This window comes from Muntiacus reevesi, chromosome 5 (genome assembly GCF_963930625.1).
Source record: "Muntiacus reevesi chromosome 5, mMunRee1.1, whole genome shotgun sequence".
Lineage (NCBI taxonomy): Eukaryota > Metazoa > Chordata > Mammalia > Artiodactyla > Cervidae > Muntiacus > Muntiacus reevesi.
This window is the reverse complement of record NC_089253.1, coordinates 85111758-85129714: the sequence shown is the minus strand read 5'-3', so window position 1 is coordinate 85129714 and position 17957 is coordinate 85111758. Positions and strand designations below refer to the sequence as shown.

Sequence of the window (17957 nt, the reverse complement as noted above, 5' to 3'; positions counted from 1 at the left end):
CACTGGATGGTTTTGGGTCTACCAGCTAAATTTGGGAAGGGGCTTCAGGTGGCTCAGTAACAAAAAATTTTCCCACAATGCAGGAGACGCAGATTTGATCCCTGGATTGGGAAGATCTTTTGGAGAAGGAACTGGCAACCCACTCCAGTATTCTTGCCTGGGAAATCCCATGGACAGAGAAGTCTGGCAGCGTACAGTCCATAGAGTCGCAAAAGAGTTGAACATGACTTAGAGACTAAACAACAACAAGACATTAGGAAAGAGCTGATCTATATTTTATATTCAAACTCATTAGTTCGCCTCAAAAGATTCCTCTGTTCTGGTCCCTTGCTCTCTAAGAAGAATCTTTCACCCCTCCCTGCCTCACACCCCACATTCTAGGAATATCAGATAACGTGTAACTCTCCATCTATATCACACCTCTGTGCTCTCACTCAAGGGTTCCTTTTTCTGCACCTGGGAAACCTAGCTATCTAGGAGTCTTCCTTGACCACATGCCCTTCCTCAACCCCACTCTGCTGTTGCTCAGCACTCTTTCTCTTCTTTCTATACACTCCATGCATTCCTCTGACAAAGCATTTGTCTTATTATCTTGAAATGATCCATTTAAATTTGTCTCTATGCCACCAAGATCCAGCATAGGGCTGAATATTCAATAAATTTTTGTTTAGCTGAATTGAACCCTGGGATCAGGGAGATAGTAACAGTCTTCTGAGAAGTGCAAAGTGCTACACAATGCCCAGAGAGAAGTATTTCAATCATTTTATAGCTTTGTAGGGATCTGTGAGGTTGAGGTGCTTAGATGTTAAGAGTTAATTTGGAATTAAGTATGGAGTAGGCCCTAGGTCTCTTGATTTGCACACATCCCAAGGAACTTATAAACATTTTATAGGTAAAACTTGGAGTCATAGATGTCTTCCTTCTTCACTGTTCTTTCATTAGTCCAACAAAAAGTAATATGTACTTAACACTATGCGAATTGAAATTCTCTGAATTTTCTAATATTTTAAAGGAATGATTATGGATATTTATTCTTGTATCCCAGTATTTGTTATTTTTTGAATTCTCTGCTAATTTTTTAGGATGCCAGTTTTGTGAGAGCAGCCAAGGTTGGAAACTTTTTTGGCAACTTCCTTTTCTAAACTAGTTTTTAGCAAAGTCCACCAAGTGTGAAACCCTCAGCCACTCACCTGCCTGCTCACTCACTCACTTACCTTTGAAAACTCTGGTTACCCAACGAGCTTGAAGTTCAATAGCTGGGAAAATGGGACCTAGGGGCTGGATGAGACCAATGCATGCAAGAGTTGACTTCTCCAGTTGAGGAGGGAATATGAATTTGTACAGTGAGACCATATTATTCTCTACTTTAACAAGATCGTCAAGGAAGGGAAAAGAGAAAGTATATCCTGTTGCAAAGACAATGATGTCAATGTTCTCTTCCACTGTTCCATCTTCAAAGATGGCAGATGTTTCTGTGAGCTCTTTCACTCTTGATTTCACCTTGATGGCTCCATAGAGTATACGACTTGGAAGATCATCATTTACGACAGGCTCTTTTAAAAGGTATCTGAAACACACAGAAGAAAACACTCAGAAAGGAGCATTTAATGAGGCGTTTTGAACTCTGTTAATATTTTATGGGGTTGGATTTGAGAGAAAAGTGGTTTCTAAAATATCTGTAAAACTTTCCAACTTGACTAGTTGGCCTACCCCAAACTTTACTCTCATACTTCATTCTCATGTCACATGAGACTTTATTCACATGTCACATATCTCTTCCTTCAACAAATAAGGAAAACATGCATGTAGGTGATGTGGGCAAAACACATTGCAAAAAAAGAGACATCCTAAGGGTTTAGGCAAAATGCCAACGTCTGTGATCAATTCCTGAGTACTCCAATTGTCAGTATCCTGCTGATATCTCCACTGTTGCTTTATGTTATTACCTTTAATTATCTTGCTGTTTTATTTAATCTCTATCTGGTCATAAGTAAGGAAGAAAAAATTTGTTAAAAAAATTTGTTAAATTTTCATCAGTTTTGAAACTAATTAAGAGATTAGTATGAAAATTAATGCATAAAATTAAGTTTAGGGATATCTCTTTATCTCAAATTTCCACAGATAGCATGATAGCATGAATAGTGGAGCAATGTCTGGTTATACGTCTGGAATTTCCTTTTTCTTTTAGATTTGAGAACCACTTAAAAAATACACTGCATGGCATATGTATCAGATCTCAGAATACAGCAGCCATAATGCCTTTGTTGAAAGACTGCAAAGCTCTCCTGTTCTTTTTTTGGGGTGGGGGAGGGGGGAAGGAGCCTGTTATACTTTGCTAACTCTACACCATAAGAGTTCTTCTCATGGGGGGCTTTTGAGAAATATTCATTGCCTGTTAATCTCCAAGTTATACATCTCTGATCTCATGAACACAAGCAAACAATATTGGATGTTTATTTTTCTTTATTTGATAATGGGCTCCTGTAGAATTTGGATCAGTTTTCCCATCCCACCCTCTGAAAGGAAGGTCACAATCTCTTGAAACAGCCTTTTCCAATGTTGGATAGCTCTGGGTATTAGGAAGTCCTCCCCCAATCCTAGTTATACTCTTTGGAGCAACTTCTAATATTTATACTTCATCTTCTCAAATATTTACTTTTTAAAAGGCATACAGAATGGATCTGGGATTCAAAATCTGGGAGCTGTACGATACCCATACTGTTAGGCTGTAGTCTGAACTAGCATGTTAGCAATCTGGCTCTTTTCAAAGAAAAACCCTTCTGACAACCCTGATTATCAATGAGTAGACCATAAAAAAGTAAAGTAATTTTACTTGTTTTGAGGGACAAGGCCATAATTTTCATGGTTGAACCATTGATACACCACATTTTCCATCGCCCATTTTACAACAATTCGTGGCACGATATTTTTGAGCATGGCTTTAAAGCGGGTGAGGAATGTCAAGTCCCAGGGATAGCCATCTTCAGAGATACGACTCAGGACCCAGGAACCATGTCTGGTGCTGATAAACACCTAGTGAGCAAAAAGGAAGGCAGTTCATATTAGGGCATCATCTTTTTTTGGGAGGAACCCACTGTGTAGATAATATATCACATGTATGGCCCCAGAACTGGCTGAAATGCTTTGTCTTAAAGATGATTGACTTCAAAGTGAAGGATCTTCTAGTTTTCACTGTTCTGGGTCAGCTTTATCATACAAGTGGTGCCCCGGGTATTTACACTGATAGAGGAAGACTACCATAGTCTTGAGGACTTCATGGAGACCTGAGAAAATCTTTGGGCTAAACCAACCATAAAATCCACAAATCTACATTTGCATTGTGGTTCAATACTTCTTCTCTCCTCTCACTTTTCTATCCAACCCAGGTTGTATTTATAGCAAAGGTATACAATTATAATCCAAGGAAATATGTATGATTGCAGCCTAAAAGCCAGATTTTTAACTTTGAATTTATTTCAAAAACTCAGAGTTTAAAAATAATAACCTTTGCTATTCATAGATATTACTTTATATGGAAGTTAATATAGGAGGTAATCAGTTATATTAATATATATATACATATATTTATTCTTTTCAGATTCTTTTCCCATATAGGTTATTAGAGAGTACAGAGTATATTTCCCTGTACTACACAGTAGTTCCTTGTTGATTATATATTTTACACATGGGCTTTTATTTTATATCTAGTAGTGTGTTTGTGTATATGTCAGATGTATTCTTTACCTTGTATACTCATATTGCCCTAGTTTTCAAGATGTACATTTAAATCTCTTTTCAAATGTGTATTTTACCTTGTTTACTGTTACTTCTCCATTGACCAAATGCATATTTGATTTGCTTCTTAAAATTTTGCATGTCAGTACTTTTACATGCCAGAACTCTGTGAGTTCTATTGTACAAGAACTTGATAAACATGTTAATACTCCTTTGTAAGGAAGTGATTGACTTAAGAGTTGAAGATTGTGAATTCCAGACTGAGGACTCTGGATTCAGACTACCTGGGTTTGACTCCCAGCCTCACTACTTACAAGCTGTGTTGCCTTGAGTGAGTTCAACCTCTCTGTGTCTCTGTTTCTCTATCCATAAAATAGGGGTGGTAGCAGTACCTGCTTCATAGAATTATTGTACCAATTACAGGAGATGATACATGTAAAGGACTGAAACTGTTGGTTGGCCAATGACAGGTATTGCTAGCCATTATTATTTTGTAAATTTAGGCTGGAGGAGTTTCATGTAGTGCCACATATTGGGAGTGAGCCAGAATTTGGAGACACATTTTTCTGGGTCTCAACTCCTTAACTTGTGAAGTAGCACTGATATAAAATGGTGTTGAATTGTTGGTCTGTGTGTAGTAATATACTTAACATCCTGACTGTTTCTACTGCTATCCTTTTGTTAACTTGGCAATACTTTGGCTAGGCATTAGGTAATGTACTTAAATGTTTCTATGCAGTCTCTTTCCATTACTTATCCTCTGCCCTTCTTCTTTAGGGTTTCTATGGTGGCTCAGTGGGTAAAGAACCTGCCTGTAATAGCCTGTAATGCGGGAGACTTAGGTTTGATCCCTGGATTTGGAAGATCCATTGGAGAAGAGAATGGCTATCCACTTCAGTATTCTTGCCTGGAGAATTCCATGGACAGAGGAGCCTGGTAGGCTACAGTCCATAGGGTCACAAAGAGCTAGACATGACTGAGTGACTAACACACTTAGGATCAATCCATGTTCACACTGGAAGTTCTGCCTATTTTATTCCCTATCTTTCTCTGTCACCATACCTGCAGCAGGGGAGTCTAATCTGGCTAGCTCCACTAGCTGTAGCAGTGTGATATGTCTGAGGATTTAGGATCAGATGCATACTTCAGGCAAAGGATCAGAGATTTGGGTTTTGGTGGAAAAGTGTTGGATGACTCAGCACCATCACAGTATTTTGAGTGGGTGGTTGGACTGTGGTAGAACAAGTCATATCATTATGAACATGACTTCCTTTAACAGAAGCAGGGCACACCCAGGACTAAGGTGAGTTTAGACTGTAATTTTAAGTTTTGCAGGTGCACTTGGTTCTAACTCTTAACCTACATAGCTCCTAGAAAATCTCTGGTAAGCCTTGTCAAAGAAGGATTGAGAGTGCATTGCTCTGTGTAAGATATTTTATCATAATGATCAATTATGTTATTAATCTAATAAATGTTGGAAAGACACTATTTAAAAATTAATGAGCTGGAAGGCACACAAATATAGCCAAGGTGCTTACTTATTATTGAATCTAGCATGAAAGACAGGCTTTTACATGGCAAAGCCCATATGAGGAAATAGACTCTTGCAATCTAAGATCTTTGGATCAACTGTTCTAAGTCCAAATTACTGACCTGCAACATGTAGTGGTCTAGTATGGAGCTTCACTTAGTTGACAGCTAGGTCAGCTCCTTTCGTCATACTCCCTTCCTCAAGCTTGTCAGGTTTTCCAAACAGTAAGTGAACTGAACTTGGCACCTTTCCCACCTGAGCTGGCTCTCCTCTGAGCCTTTACAGTTACTGCCTCTTTACTTGTTCTTCACATGAAGGCCTTAAAACTTTGAAAAATGAAAAGTGGTTTCTTTTCATAAATAAGGTGAGGACCTCCTGTGTCTAGTACAACTCTTTCTGGTGTCAATGACCTGCTCTGTCCTCAGGGTGGTAACTCTGACAGGTCCCAGTGGAACCCCGTCATCAACCTGCTGGGGAAGCACCACGTATGTTTATCACATTTGCTACTGGGCATCTGAGCCCTGGGGCTTCTTTGGTGGCTCAGTGGTATGAACCAGAGCCTGCCAGTGCAGAAAATACATGTTAGATTCCTGGTCCAGTAAGATTCCCTGAATAAGGAAATGGCAATCCACTCTAGTATTTTTGCCTGGGAAATCCCATGGACAGAGGAGCCTGGAGGACTATAGTCCATGGGGTCACAGAGTCAAATACGACTGAGTGACCCAAAAATGACAACAACTTCTAAGTCCTGACAGTGTGAGTCTCAGGATAGGGCACTTTTGGCAGTGGTAGACATGGCCACAGTAAGTCCTGAGGAGCCAGAAGATGCCAGGCTAAGGAGGCCAGTGTAAGAGTGATAGAACCCCTGGAATCCAGACCATGTTGAAAGGGCTTGCTGTGGGGAGAGGAACCCAAGCTATTTTCCCATCTTTGCCTAGGCCTGTCCTTCTAAAAGGGATTTAGTTACTGCCATTCTCAGCCATCTCTGTCAGCATCATCTGCATCTTGTAATGTTTGATGCTGGCAGCTAAGCTGTGTCATTCCTGAACAGGTGCAAAGATAACAGTGGTCGGAAGACCTCAGGAAGCACCTAAATATTTATGATCTTGCTGGGGAGTCTTACTGTCTATTTAATCTCTCTCTTTTTTTAAATGATTCCTGGGAACTATGGCTTATTTACATTTCAAATAGAATTCAAATATGCATTAAATTTCTAAAAGGCACTCTTCCAAAGATGAGCAGGTCAACTCATAGAGGCCCCTGGGTAGAAACAAGGCCTCCTGTGCCGAATGTTGTCTGATCCAAATTTAAGTGAGGAGACATCCAGAGAAGTAAAATGACTTGCTCTAGTTTACACAGCTGATTAATGGCAAAGCTGGGAGATTGACTGGCTTCCTGATTTCTAGATTTCCTATGATACCACACTGGGCAACCAACCAACTAATCAACCAATTATTAAGTAATGGAGCCTTGGTTATATGACTGTGATTTTCTACTATGCCCTTCCCTTTTCCTCTCCTCCCCAACCCCTACCACCCCCCCCCCCACCTCCGCCCTGCCAGCAGACAAGGTAATCGGGGAGCGTCTTACCTGAGCAGCCTTCTTAGACAACTCAACTGCAATATCTGAGGCTGAGTTTCCTATTCCAATCACCAAAATGCGTTTCTTTTCAAATCCCTCTGGGTGCTTGTATTGGCGGCTATGGAAATACTGGCCTTTGAACTTCTGGATACCTTTGGGGTGAAGAAAAGAGAAATCCATGAACTATGTCAACTTAATTTCAATAAACCTGCCCTGTCAGCTTTTCCTTTCTGGGATCAATTATCTGTTTTGTTATTTCCCCTCTTAGGGAAGTTACAATATTAAGGCCAACTGGCAAACTCAAAGTATGAAGCATGTAAGAAATGTTAGGTTAAGCACATGGTGAAGTGAAAGTTACTTAGTCATTTCCGACTTTTTGTGACCTCTGGACTATACAGTCCGTGGATTCTCCAGGCCAGAATACTGGAGTAGGTAGCCATTTCCTTCTCCAAGGAATCTTCCCAACCCAGGGATTGAACCCAGGTCTCTTGCATTATAGGTGGATTGTTTATCATCTGAACCATCAGGGAAGCCCAAACCTATAGTTCAGCACCAAAAAAGTTGATTTCAGAGGTTGCAGCTTAGGTATTTACTAGAGGACAGGTGGTTTTGATGGATAGAGCAGAGTCAGGTATTGATTTCCAGCCATCCATCATCCTATTTTGTAATATACAATGATACTTCAATATCACATAGCATATATTCTTTTAAATGTTTCTTGAACATATTATTAAATGCTAATGATTGTAATTAAATGAATTCTTCAAAACCATTTTTCTAGATTCCATATATGTGTGTTAAAATATGATATTTATCTTTCTCTTTCTGACTCACTTCACTCTGTATAATAGGTTCTAGGTTCATCCACCTCATCAGAACAGATTCAAATGCATTCCTTTTTGTGGCCGAGTAATATTCCATTGTGTATATGTACCATAGCTTCTTTGTCCATTCATCTGTCAATGGACATCTAGGTTGCTTCCATGTCCTAGCTATTGTAAATAGTGCTGCAGTGAACAATGGGATACATGTGTCTTTTTCAACCCTGGTTTCCTCAGGGTATATGCCTAGGAGTGGGATTGCTGGGTCATACGGTGATTTTATTCCTAATTTTTTAAGGAATCTCCATACCGTCTTCCATACTGGCTGTATCAATTTACACTTCCTCCAACAGTGCAAGACCATTTCCTTTTCTTCATACCCTCTCCAGCATTTATTGTTGTAGACTTTTTGATGATGGCCATTCTGACCAGTGTGAGGTGATATCTCATTGTGGTTTTGATTTACATTTCTCTAATAATGAGCGATGTTGAGCACCTTTTCATGTGTTTGTTAGCCATCTATATGTCTTCTTTGGAGAACCTTTTTTAAAAAATTTGTTTTTAATTGAAGGATACTTCGGAGAAGGCAATGGCAACCCACTCCAGTGCTCTTGCCTGGAGAATCCCAGGGATGGGGTGGCACAGAGGTGGACACGACTGAAGCGACTTAGCAGCAGCAGCAGCAGAAAGATCATTGCTTTGCAATACTGTGTTGATTTCTTCCATACATCAATATGAATCAGCCATAGGTATACATTTATTCTCTCCCTCTTGAACCTCCCTCCCATCTCCCACCCCATTTTACCCCTCTAGGTTGTCACAGAGTCCCAGTTTGAGTTTCCTGCGTCATAGAGTAAATTCCCACTGGCTATCTATTTTACAGGTGGTAGCATATATGCTTCCATGTTCCTTTCTCCATTTGTTCCACCCTCTCCTTCCCCCACCCCAACCCATATCAACAAGTCTGTTCTCTATGTCTATGTCTCCATTGCTGCCCTGAAAATAGAGTTCATCAGTATCATCTTTCTAGATTCCATGTATATGTATTAATATACTATATATTTGTTTTTCTCTTTCTGACTTCACTCTGAATAATAGGCTCTAAGTTCATCCACCTCATTAGAACTGACTCAAATGTGTTCACTTTAATGGCTGAGTAATATGCCCTTGTATGAATGTGCCACAGCTTCTTTATCCATTCATCTGTCGATGGACATCTAGATTGCTTCCATGGACAGGCCTTTTTGAAGATAAACATCTGTGTCTTTTCCCAGGAAAACATGGCCTTATTAAAGTATTTGTCTTTGACGATGGGTTGCTTGAAAGAGCCTTTAGATCATGTGCTCAGTTGCTTCAGTCCCATAAGACTCTTTGCAGCTCCATGGACTGTAGTCTGCCAGGCTCCTCTGTCCATGGAATTTTCCAGGTAATAATACTGGAGTAGTTGCTATTTCCTTCTCCTTTAGTTCATATGAGCTCTCAAAGTGTTGGTCCCTTGGCCAGCAGTATTGGCATCACGGGAGAACTTGTTAAAGATACAAATTCTCAGCCTAGATCTACAGAGCTGGAAATGCTAGGGGTGGAGTCTAGAAAGTTGTGGTTTTAAAAGTCCCCTAGGTGATTCTGTTGGAAAGTTTCATTGCTTTGGATCAGGAAGCCTCAGTCCAGGTTGCATATTGAAATCACTTGAACAAGTAATTGACCTAGGCCTACCCTAGACCGATTGAATCTTTGAAGGTCATTTGAACTTTAAAAACTCCTCAGGTGGTTTGAATAATGTGGGGCTTGGACTGAACCACCCTATTAAATGTTTTCCTAAAGGCCTTGGGAAGGAAGTGTGCTGTCTTACAGAGGGGCCTGGGAGGAGACATCTTCCCCTGCACTTCTGGCATCCATCACTATCCTATAGGAGTACTGATGTCCAGAAACTACCCCCAGTAACCCTGGCTGTGGGCGTGGCTCTGTGGAAGTTCCCAAAATGAAACAAAGTCACAAGTGTTTGGCAGGATAGAAAAAGGTCAGGGTAAGCTTTTGTTATTGTTCAACCCTTCAGTCCTGTCCAACTCTTTGCAACCCCATGGATTGCGGCACCCCAGGCTTCCCTGTCCTAAGGTAAGGTACATGGCTGAAAGGATCTCTCCAACAGAAAACCAAGATGGGTGAAAATTCTCTGAAATTCTGAGTAACATTTACTCACTTTGGGGAAGGCTGAACTTTGGCTGAACTCTGATAATGAAGACCCGGAAGGCTCAAAAGAAACAAAGATGGTATTTGGAATCTTTCATCTTTCTGGCTCTCTCCTGACTTTAATATTATGCTGAGTTGCAGTAGCTAGCCAGTTTTGCTGTCCATCTAGCCTGAACATTAAGTACCTGGACACTTACTCCCAAAAGCCGGGGCTGTACACAGGCCTCACCTGGAAATGACTCCAGTGGGAGATTAGGGAAGACGTGATGGCCGCTGCAGATCATGACTCCGTCAAAGACAGCGCTTTGCTTCTTGCCGTTGTTCTCAGTAACAACCACCCACTGGCCAGAGGTTGCAAAATCCGGGTGTTTTTTCACACTGAGGACGGTTGTCTGGAACCAAACACAGAGAAGGCATCATTGAGAATTACTCTGGCATAAAAGGGGCCTTGTCCAGTGCCTGGGAGTGGATAAGGGTAGAGTGCAATGTCTGGCTCCATTGAGATTCCATTTGAAGCCATTTCAAGCCACTTAAGGCAAAGACTGCTAAGTGCGCCCTGCTGCTTCTTCCTTGGCACATGCTACCAAGGATGTACTGCTTTGTGTGAGAGGCCTGACTCAGCAGTGGGAACCAGCATTAAGGACTGAATAAGGAGAGAGACTTAGAAAATCATGGCAAAAGTCTGGGCAAGATACAAGTGTTCATCATTCAAGTGACCACACAATCAGCATTTAACACAAAACTTTTGTGTTGACCTCTGTGCAGACTCTGTGTTAGAGAATATATTCCATGCATAGCTCCTGGCACAATGACAGTACTCCATGAATGGTGAGTTGTTCCTATTTATTTTATTAAAGGTATCATGTGCTTTTTTTTTTTTTTTAATTAATTTAAAGTTTGGTTGCGCTGGGTCTTCGTTGCTACTCGCGGGCTTTCCCTCATTGCAGAGTGGGGGCTACTCTTTATTGTGGTGCATGGGCTTCACTTTGAGGTGGCTTCTCTTGTTGCTGAGGATGGTCTCTAGGACATGAGAGCTTCCGTAGGTGCGGCACACAGGCTCAGTATTTGCAACACACAGGCTCAATAATTGTGGTGGATGGGCTCAGGTGCTCCATGGCATATGGAATCATCTTGGACCAGGGATCAAACCTGTGTCCCCTGCATTGGCAGAGGGATTCTTATCCACTGTGCCACCAAAGAAGTCTGCATCATATCCTTTATTTTGCATATTGTTGTTTACTAGTGAATGCAAATTTTTTTGGTAACATTCATTGTTACGTTTTCACAACATTTCTTCCTTTGTGAATTGTCTATTCATATCCACTCTTTTTTTTTTTTTTTAAGATGTAGTGTGTGGGCTTCTCCGCAGAACACAGGCTCTAGGAGTGTGGGCTTCAGTAGTTACAGCATGTGGGCTCAGTAGTTGTGGCTTGTCATATTTATTATTTTTAAGATGTCTTGCTAGCAATACATTTCATACTCTCATTTGGATTAAATAATTTACTGGTTTATTGATTTTTTGTAAATGTTGTTTGCTGTGTGGAGGTTTATGGACTTTTAAAAGTGTACATAAATGTGTTTGATGTATTTAAGAAGCAATGTCAAAGGAAGTGAAGCTTTTCTGCCAGGTGAATGGTATGCTTCCTTCTTGCTGGCAAGTGTTTGAGCCCATTATACATGCTTTTCAAAATTTCAAATATTTTTCAAAATGCTGTGTTGGCAATTTTGAAGCTTTTACAGTTTTAAAAAATGTATGTGGAATGTTGTGAAAAGGCTACAAATTGGGTATTTTCGGTTGAAAGGTTTCAAATTTGAAGTTACGCATGGTATATTCACTAAAGTACTCTGGATTCTTGATTATTCAAAATGTGGTTCGAGGACCAATCTTCACTGTCACTGGGGAGGTTATTAGAAATGTAACTGCCCTGAGCCAGTTCACTCCTTCTCAGGCAACCTGGCGGTTTCCCATTCCTGGGAGGTCACCGTATTGATACTGAACTTAGCCTGGACATGTCCTTTTATAGTTTGAATTGAGTTATTGCATCTTATGGCTTATGCCAATTCAGAGATCAGTAAATGGGAGTGAGTTTTCTTAAGCCCTCTCCAATCTCCAGAAAACAACATCAGTAAAACGATAAACAAAAGAAGAAGAAACTGGAGGAACTCTGCATTAGATAGACTGAAATAGTTTCATGGTATTTGCATATGTTTATGTCCACCAAATCAATTATTACAAATTAATGTAATACAAATCTATATTAAAACTAAAATTACTGAGAAAATGAAATGTATTAAAAATATTCTACCAATATTTATTCAGAGCTATAATTTATTTCCTAGACACAGTTACTGGTTTTCAGAGTGTAGGTTATTGATACAAATTTAGGATGTTTAATGAGGATATTGGTTTTTTCTTGTTGATTATTTGTTTTTGAGGAAACAAGGGAAAGGTAGTTATAATTGCATTTCAGAATTATCTGGCCATTCTTATGTTGCTAAAGAATGCATCAAAAATTAACAAAAGTGGTTTCTATAGGGTTCTGAGATGAATGGGGAGCTGTGGGTTTATCTAATCCATTTTCTAAGATAATCCATTTCTATGGAGAAGGTAAGAAAATAAAACAACATAACTTTTGTTTTCATATACCCTTTCAAAGGAAATGAGGCTAGTCGTCTTCAGCAGTTATAGATACTAATTTGAATGCAGTTTCACTGTCAATATCATTCAAGCCTTGATTTTGACAAATGTTTTTCTTCTGTTTATGCATATAGCCTATAATATCACGGGTAATGACATTACTTTTCGAGTTTTCTATTGTGTTGTTTCCCTCCCCACTACCCCAAATACAATACCTGGAACTGAATATACTTTAGTAGATCAAACTTCTTGGCAAAGATTCTGAAATATTCCAGGACTTTAGAATTGGGCAGGAAGTTTGGAAAATCTTCAGGCATTGGAAAGTCACTTAAACAGGACATTTCTTTGCTGGTGTTGGAGATGACAGATTGATAGATACTTGCTCGGCCATCGTCAACAGTTTCCTAATGAAATAAAGGAGTGGTAATAAGGTATTAAAGAAATCCCTTGATTTCGTACTCACCTTCCACATCTAACCCCTGTGTGATGTGAAGCTCTTTCATTGCTGTTGTTGTTTAGTCATGTTCAACTCTCTTGTGACCCCATGGACTGTAACTGGCCAGGCTCCTCTGTCTATGGGATTTCCCAGGTGAGAATACTGGAGTGCGTTGCCATTTTCTTCTTCAGGGATCTTCCCAACCCAGGGATTGAACCTACCTCTCCTACTTGGCAGGTGGATTCTTTACCACTGAGCCAACTGGGAAGCCCCTTTCATTGCTGCAGTATGACTGAAATGTCTGGTGGTTGAGGAGCTGTGTATGTGCCGTTCTTATGTTGCTAAAGAATGCATCAATAATTAGCTTCCTACTACCTGTTTAGTGTCAGTCATTGTGACAACTGATGCTGAAGCTGAAACTCCCAATACTTTGGCCACCTGATGTGAAGAAATGACTCACTGGAAAAGAACCTGATGCTGGGAAAGATTGAAGGCAGGAGAAGAGGATGGCAGAGGATGAGATGGTTGGATGGCATCACTGACTCAATGATATAAATTTGAGTAAACTCCAGGAGTTGGTGATGGACAGGGAGGCCTGGTGTGCTGCAGTCCATGGGGTCGCAGAGTCAGACACGACTGACTGAACTGAACTGATTGTGACAATCAGCCCCCTTCCAAAATTTCCCCTGGGGAGGCTACACCCGTCTTCCACATCTTTAGGAACCAATAAACTCTGCGTCACTGGTCAGAGACTATAATGGAGAATTTCAGTTAAAATGAGTACTTTGGGGAGCAGGAAGTTTTCACATCTTAGTTTGAATCCCCCCGCCTTTATCTTATGCTTTATGTGAGTCAACCTTCCCCAAGTGATAATAGTAAGTCGTATTTTTTTGTTTCTGGCTGCACTGGGTTTTTGTTGTAGTGCATGGGCTTCCTCTAGTTGTGTCGGGGGCTCAGTTGCCCTGTAGCATGTGGGATCTTATTTCTCCCACTGGGATCGAACCTGCATCCCTTGCATTGGAAGGTGGATTCTTAACCCTTAGACCACCAGGGAAGTCCCAAGTAAGTAGTGCTAATGCTAATCAAGTATATTTTTTTCCTTTTGAACTTTCTATTTTGTATGGGGTATAGCTGATTAATCATGCTGTAATAGTTTGAGGTGAACAGCGCAGGGGCTCAGTCATACATACACAGATATCCATTCTCCCTCAAACCCCCTCCCATCCAGGCTGCCACATACCATTGAGTTCCATGTGCGACACTATAGATCCTTGTTGGTTATTCATTTTAAATATAGCAGTGTATACATGACCGTCCCAAACTCCCTAACTATCCTTTCCCCACCTGCCCCTGGCAACCATAAGTTCTCTAAGTCTGTGAGTCTCTTTCTGTTTTGTAAGTAAGCTCATTTGTATCATTTTTTTTAGATTCCCCAATCAAACCTTAAGTTTGATTTTGAGTGTTGTTGAGTATGGTTTGATAATTCAGGAGACAGCACATGCTGTGGCTGAGTTTATAATTTCCTCTACAAGAAGTGCTCTGCGTAATGATTTAACGCTAAATCATGCAAGAGCCAAGTATGGTGATTCAATGTCTGTGAAGTCAGCATGTTATCAAACAGGCTTTATAAGAAAATGTAAATAATGCCACCCAAGAACTCCTCAACAGATGCTTATGCACAGGCAGAGACTAAGTATAATCCAGCATATTATGACTCAGCACCAGGGTGGGGTATAAAAATAAAAATGGAAAGATTGTAGGAACTCATGAATTAATTGTAATAAATTATCTAATCTTACATAAATGGCATTAAAATCTCCTCTGCAGAATAGTAAAGGACAGTAAATATCCAACTCTAATTCCACCATTGTAATAAATCAGTTGTATACATTGCTTTCTTACCATTACTCATAGAAAATTATTACTTTCCTGCCAGATCTTTAGCTCAAGCCTCCTTAGATTTTTGTAACACAGAAAGAGGCAACCTGGACTAGCAGAAGGAGCCTGGGCTTTGAGTTAGACACAGGTTTGAATTCATCTCTTTCAGGCTGTGTGAGCCTGGACCAATCAGTGCCTCTGAGCTTCAGTCCTGTCATTTGTAAACTAGGGATGTGCTAGGTGCTCAATAGTATTGTTATTGTCCGTTGTTATAGGGAAAGCTATAAGCTTCAGCAAAGTTGTCAGTGATACCTCACTGTTCACCACAGAATAAAGGTATCCAGGCAGCTGCTCTGACACCACAGGAATTGATACAAACACACTCGCTATCATCTATCACATCTGAATTTTCTGATAGTTCCTTTACAAGAGGCTATACTTTATTTCAAAGAGTTAAAGATTAACCTGTGGGATCTTTCCTCTTTTATCAGCGAAGCTCTTTAAATGTGTTGGGCTTCACTGTGTCCAAATTTCAGAGATTATCGGTACTAACATGACTTTCCAAGGCTAAAACGATGTTTGCTCTCAGAACACGTTTAAGACCAATAAAAAGTTCGAGATTGTAAAGATCCTCCTCCCTCATACATTGCACTCTCTTCCTCATTCATTCATTCACTTATGCCTACCATAGGCCAAGAGTCAGATGCCTTTTTCCCCATGAGCAGATTGTTTATCTTTCCTAGTCTGTAACTGAGGTGCAGATGGTAGCTTTGTTACAGTTTTAAGTGGCTTGATAAAAACTAGTCATGTTAGGGTATATTAGCTTTCTAGGTGATTAATTTGGTGTGGTCTTATTATTAATGTATGTATGTACAGAAGGCGAAGGGTGTTTGTATTCAAATATGAAGTGCTTTCTGTCTCATACACAAGGATATAATCTGAACTTTGGATGAATAAATCATGGTATTTTTGTTTTCAAACACTAGCTTCAAATTGCATAATACAGTCATCCCTTAGCATTCGTAGGGGATTAGTTCCAGGACCATCTGTGGATACCCACATCCAAGGATACTCAAGTCCATTATATAAAATGGTGTAGTATATGCACAGAGCATACACAAGTTACATAAGTCAGATTCCTCCCTTTCTCCTGTAAAATGAAGTTCATCAATTGTCCCATTAGTCAGTTGTCATGTGGCTTTGATGAGATTAGATAAAATGCTTAGCACAATGCCTGACTTTAAATAAGTGCTTCATCCACGTTTGCCTCTCTTGCATTACTACTGGCCATTAGAGTCAGTCTTACTGAACCAGTCATAGTTTTGAGACAGCATTCTGTCCATTTTATTAAATGGACTGTTACAGTAGAGCTAACATATTAGTTTTTACAAGTGCTTTAAATTGGCTTTAACATGTGGTTGGCTCCTCTGCCAGGTCATTTTAAGGGAATTTTGAATGACGAGAACTGGTTCTGAGGTCTGAGCCCCAATAGTAGTTCCAGAGCCAGGGCAAGACTCTCCTTTGGGGGGGTTTTACTTGTGTAATTTGATACAACTGATGATGACATCAAAATTCTTTTACTGAACATCAAGTAATGATCTTTATACTTAGGTTGACTGGTAGACAACTATTAAAAAATGCTTTCTGTCCATGTGTGCTTCTTCCTATACTGGCTGAAGTAGATAAATCTGGGTAAAATTGAGTTTTCCTGGAGTTATAAAGGGAAGATGATTCCTATTAATAAATATAAGTAAGTAAATAAATAAATGTCTATCAACTATATCTCCTGTTTAGGCCCTGAGCTTGGAGTTAGGGATAAAGTGTAACCAGGACACACAGTTTTCTATCTTCATGGACCTTATTATCACATTGAATTAAAATCAGCTTGGGCTTTGGGGATGGAAAGTAGAGAAATAAGATGAGAGGCTTAGCTCTCACCAAGGCAAGGACAGGAGACATGACTTTCAAAACAGATAAATTTAACTCATATATTTACTTAAAATACAAGCACTGCCTAAGAATGAGCTAAGCACAAATACAGATTAATAGCCTGAATTTCCTAACAAATAGAATTAGTGACAATTTACTTGTTTAAGGTAATTGATCATATGGTAAGCATTTTTCTTAATATAAATTTTTTTGCAAGTCAGAAGATTATGTAGCAAAACCAAGTTAGTTCAGACAACACCAATTTAGAATTTATTTATTTATTTATTTATTTATTTATTTTTTTCAATTTAGAATTTATGATCTTAAAAAAAAAGAATTTATTATCTTTTATTATAGGCTGGACTGAAGTTTATCTTTTATTTCTTAAAGATGAAAAGGATATAAAAACTAAATTAAGTTTAAGAAAGATTATAAAGCTAATATTTAATCTACTAGAAGGAGCAAACTTGCAAAGCAAAAATAGATTCACTTATTAAAAATGTAAATATAAAATCTTGTAAATTGTTTTTTGTTATGAAATGTAATTATATTGACTTCTAGCAATCTATAGTTTATTCTCATGGCTAGTTATTCTAAGCAGTTTGGAAATAAAATTTATTTCTTTGAAAATATCCTAACATTCCGTATTTTCACTCTTTTAGGTGGATTTTATCTGCTCTTGTAATATACTTGTAATAAGTATAATTGAAACTTTAAATTATTACCAATAAGAATATTTTTATTTTAATTATTTTAACATTTTATTTTAATTATTTTAGCATATTATTTTTATTTTAAAAATTTTAATTTTTTATTGGCTTATAGTTGATTTACAATGTTGTGTTACCTTCTGCAGTACAGCAAAGTGAATCAGTTATACTTACATATCCCCTCTTTTTTAGATTCTTTTCTCATGTGGGTCCTTGTCCTACAGTTAGAGGCAAAACTGTCTTTCTCAAATGCTAATCTATGGACTGATTCCAGTAGAAGAATTCAGGGGATCTTTGAAAAGTATTAAAAGGGTGAGTAGGTTTGGTTTGGGCCCAGACATCTGTATTTTAGAAGTGCTTCCCAGACATCTGTATTTTAGAAGTGCTCCCCAGACATCTGTATCTTAGAAGTGCTCCCCAGCTGACTCTTATGCACAATGAACACTGGGAGATGTAAACATTACTTCTTTAAAAAAATTACGGAAAACTAACCAAAATTAGGGCTTTCCTC

At 39.2% G+C, this 17957-nt stretch overlaps 1 protein-coding gene across 2 annotated transcripts in view; it reads right to left on the bottom strand.

Annotated features, from left to right (window-relative positions):
- FMO2 (flavin containing dimethylaniline monoxygenase 2) overlaps positions 1 to 17957 on the bottom strand; it is a 36210-nt gene that overhangs the window by 5716 nt on the left and 12537 nt on the right. For both annotated transcript variants that reach the window (XM_065935680.1, XM_065935679.1), the window contains exons 3-7: positions 12709 to 12897; positions 10085 to 10247; positions 6857 to 6999; positions 2834 to 3033; positions 1215 to 1567 (exon numbers count right to left, since the gene is read on the bottom strand). In XM_065935680.1, the coding sequence (XP_065791752.1) occupies positions 1215 to 1567; positions 2834 to 3033; positions 6857 to 6999; positions 10085 to 10247; positions 12709 to 12897 (1048 nt within the window). The remainder of the gene's footprint in view (positions 1 to 1214; positions 1568 to 2833; positions 3034 to 6856; positions 7000 to 10084; positions 10248 to 12708; positions 12898 to 17957) is intronic.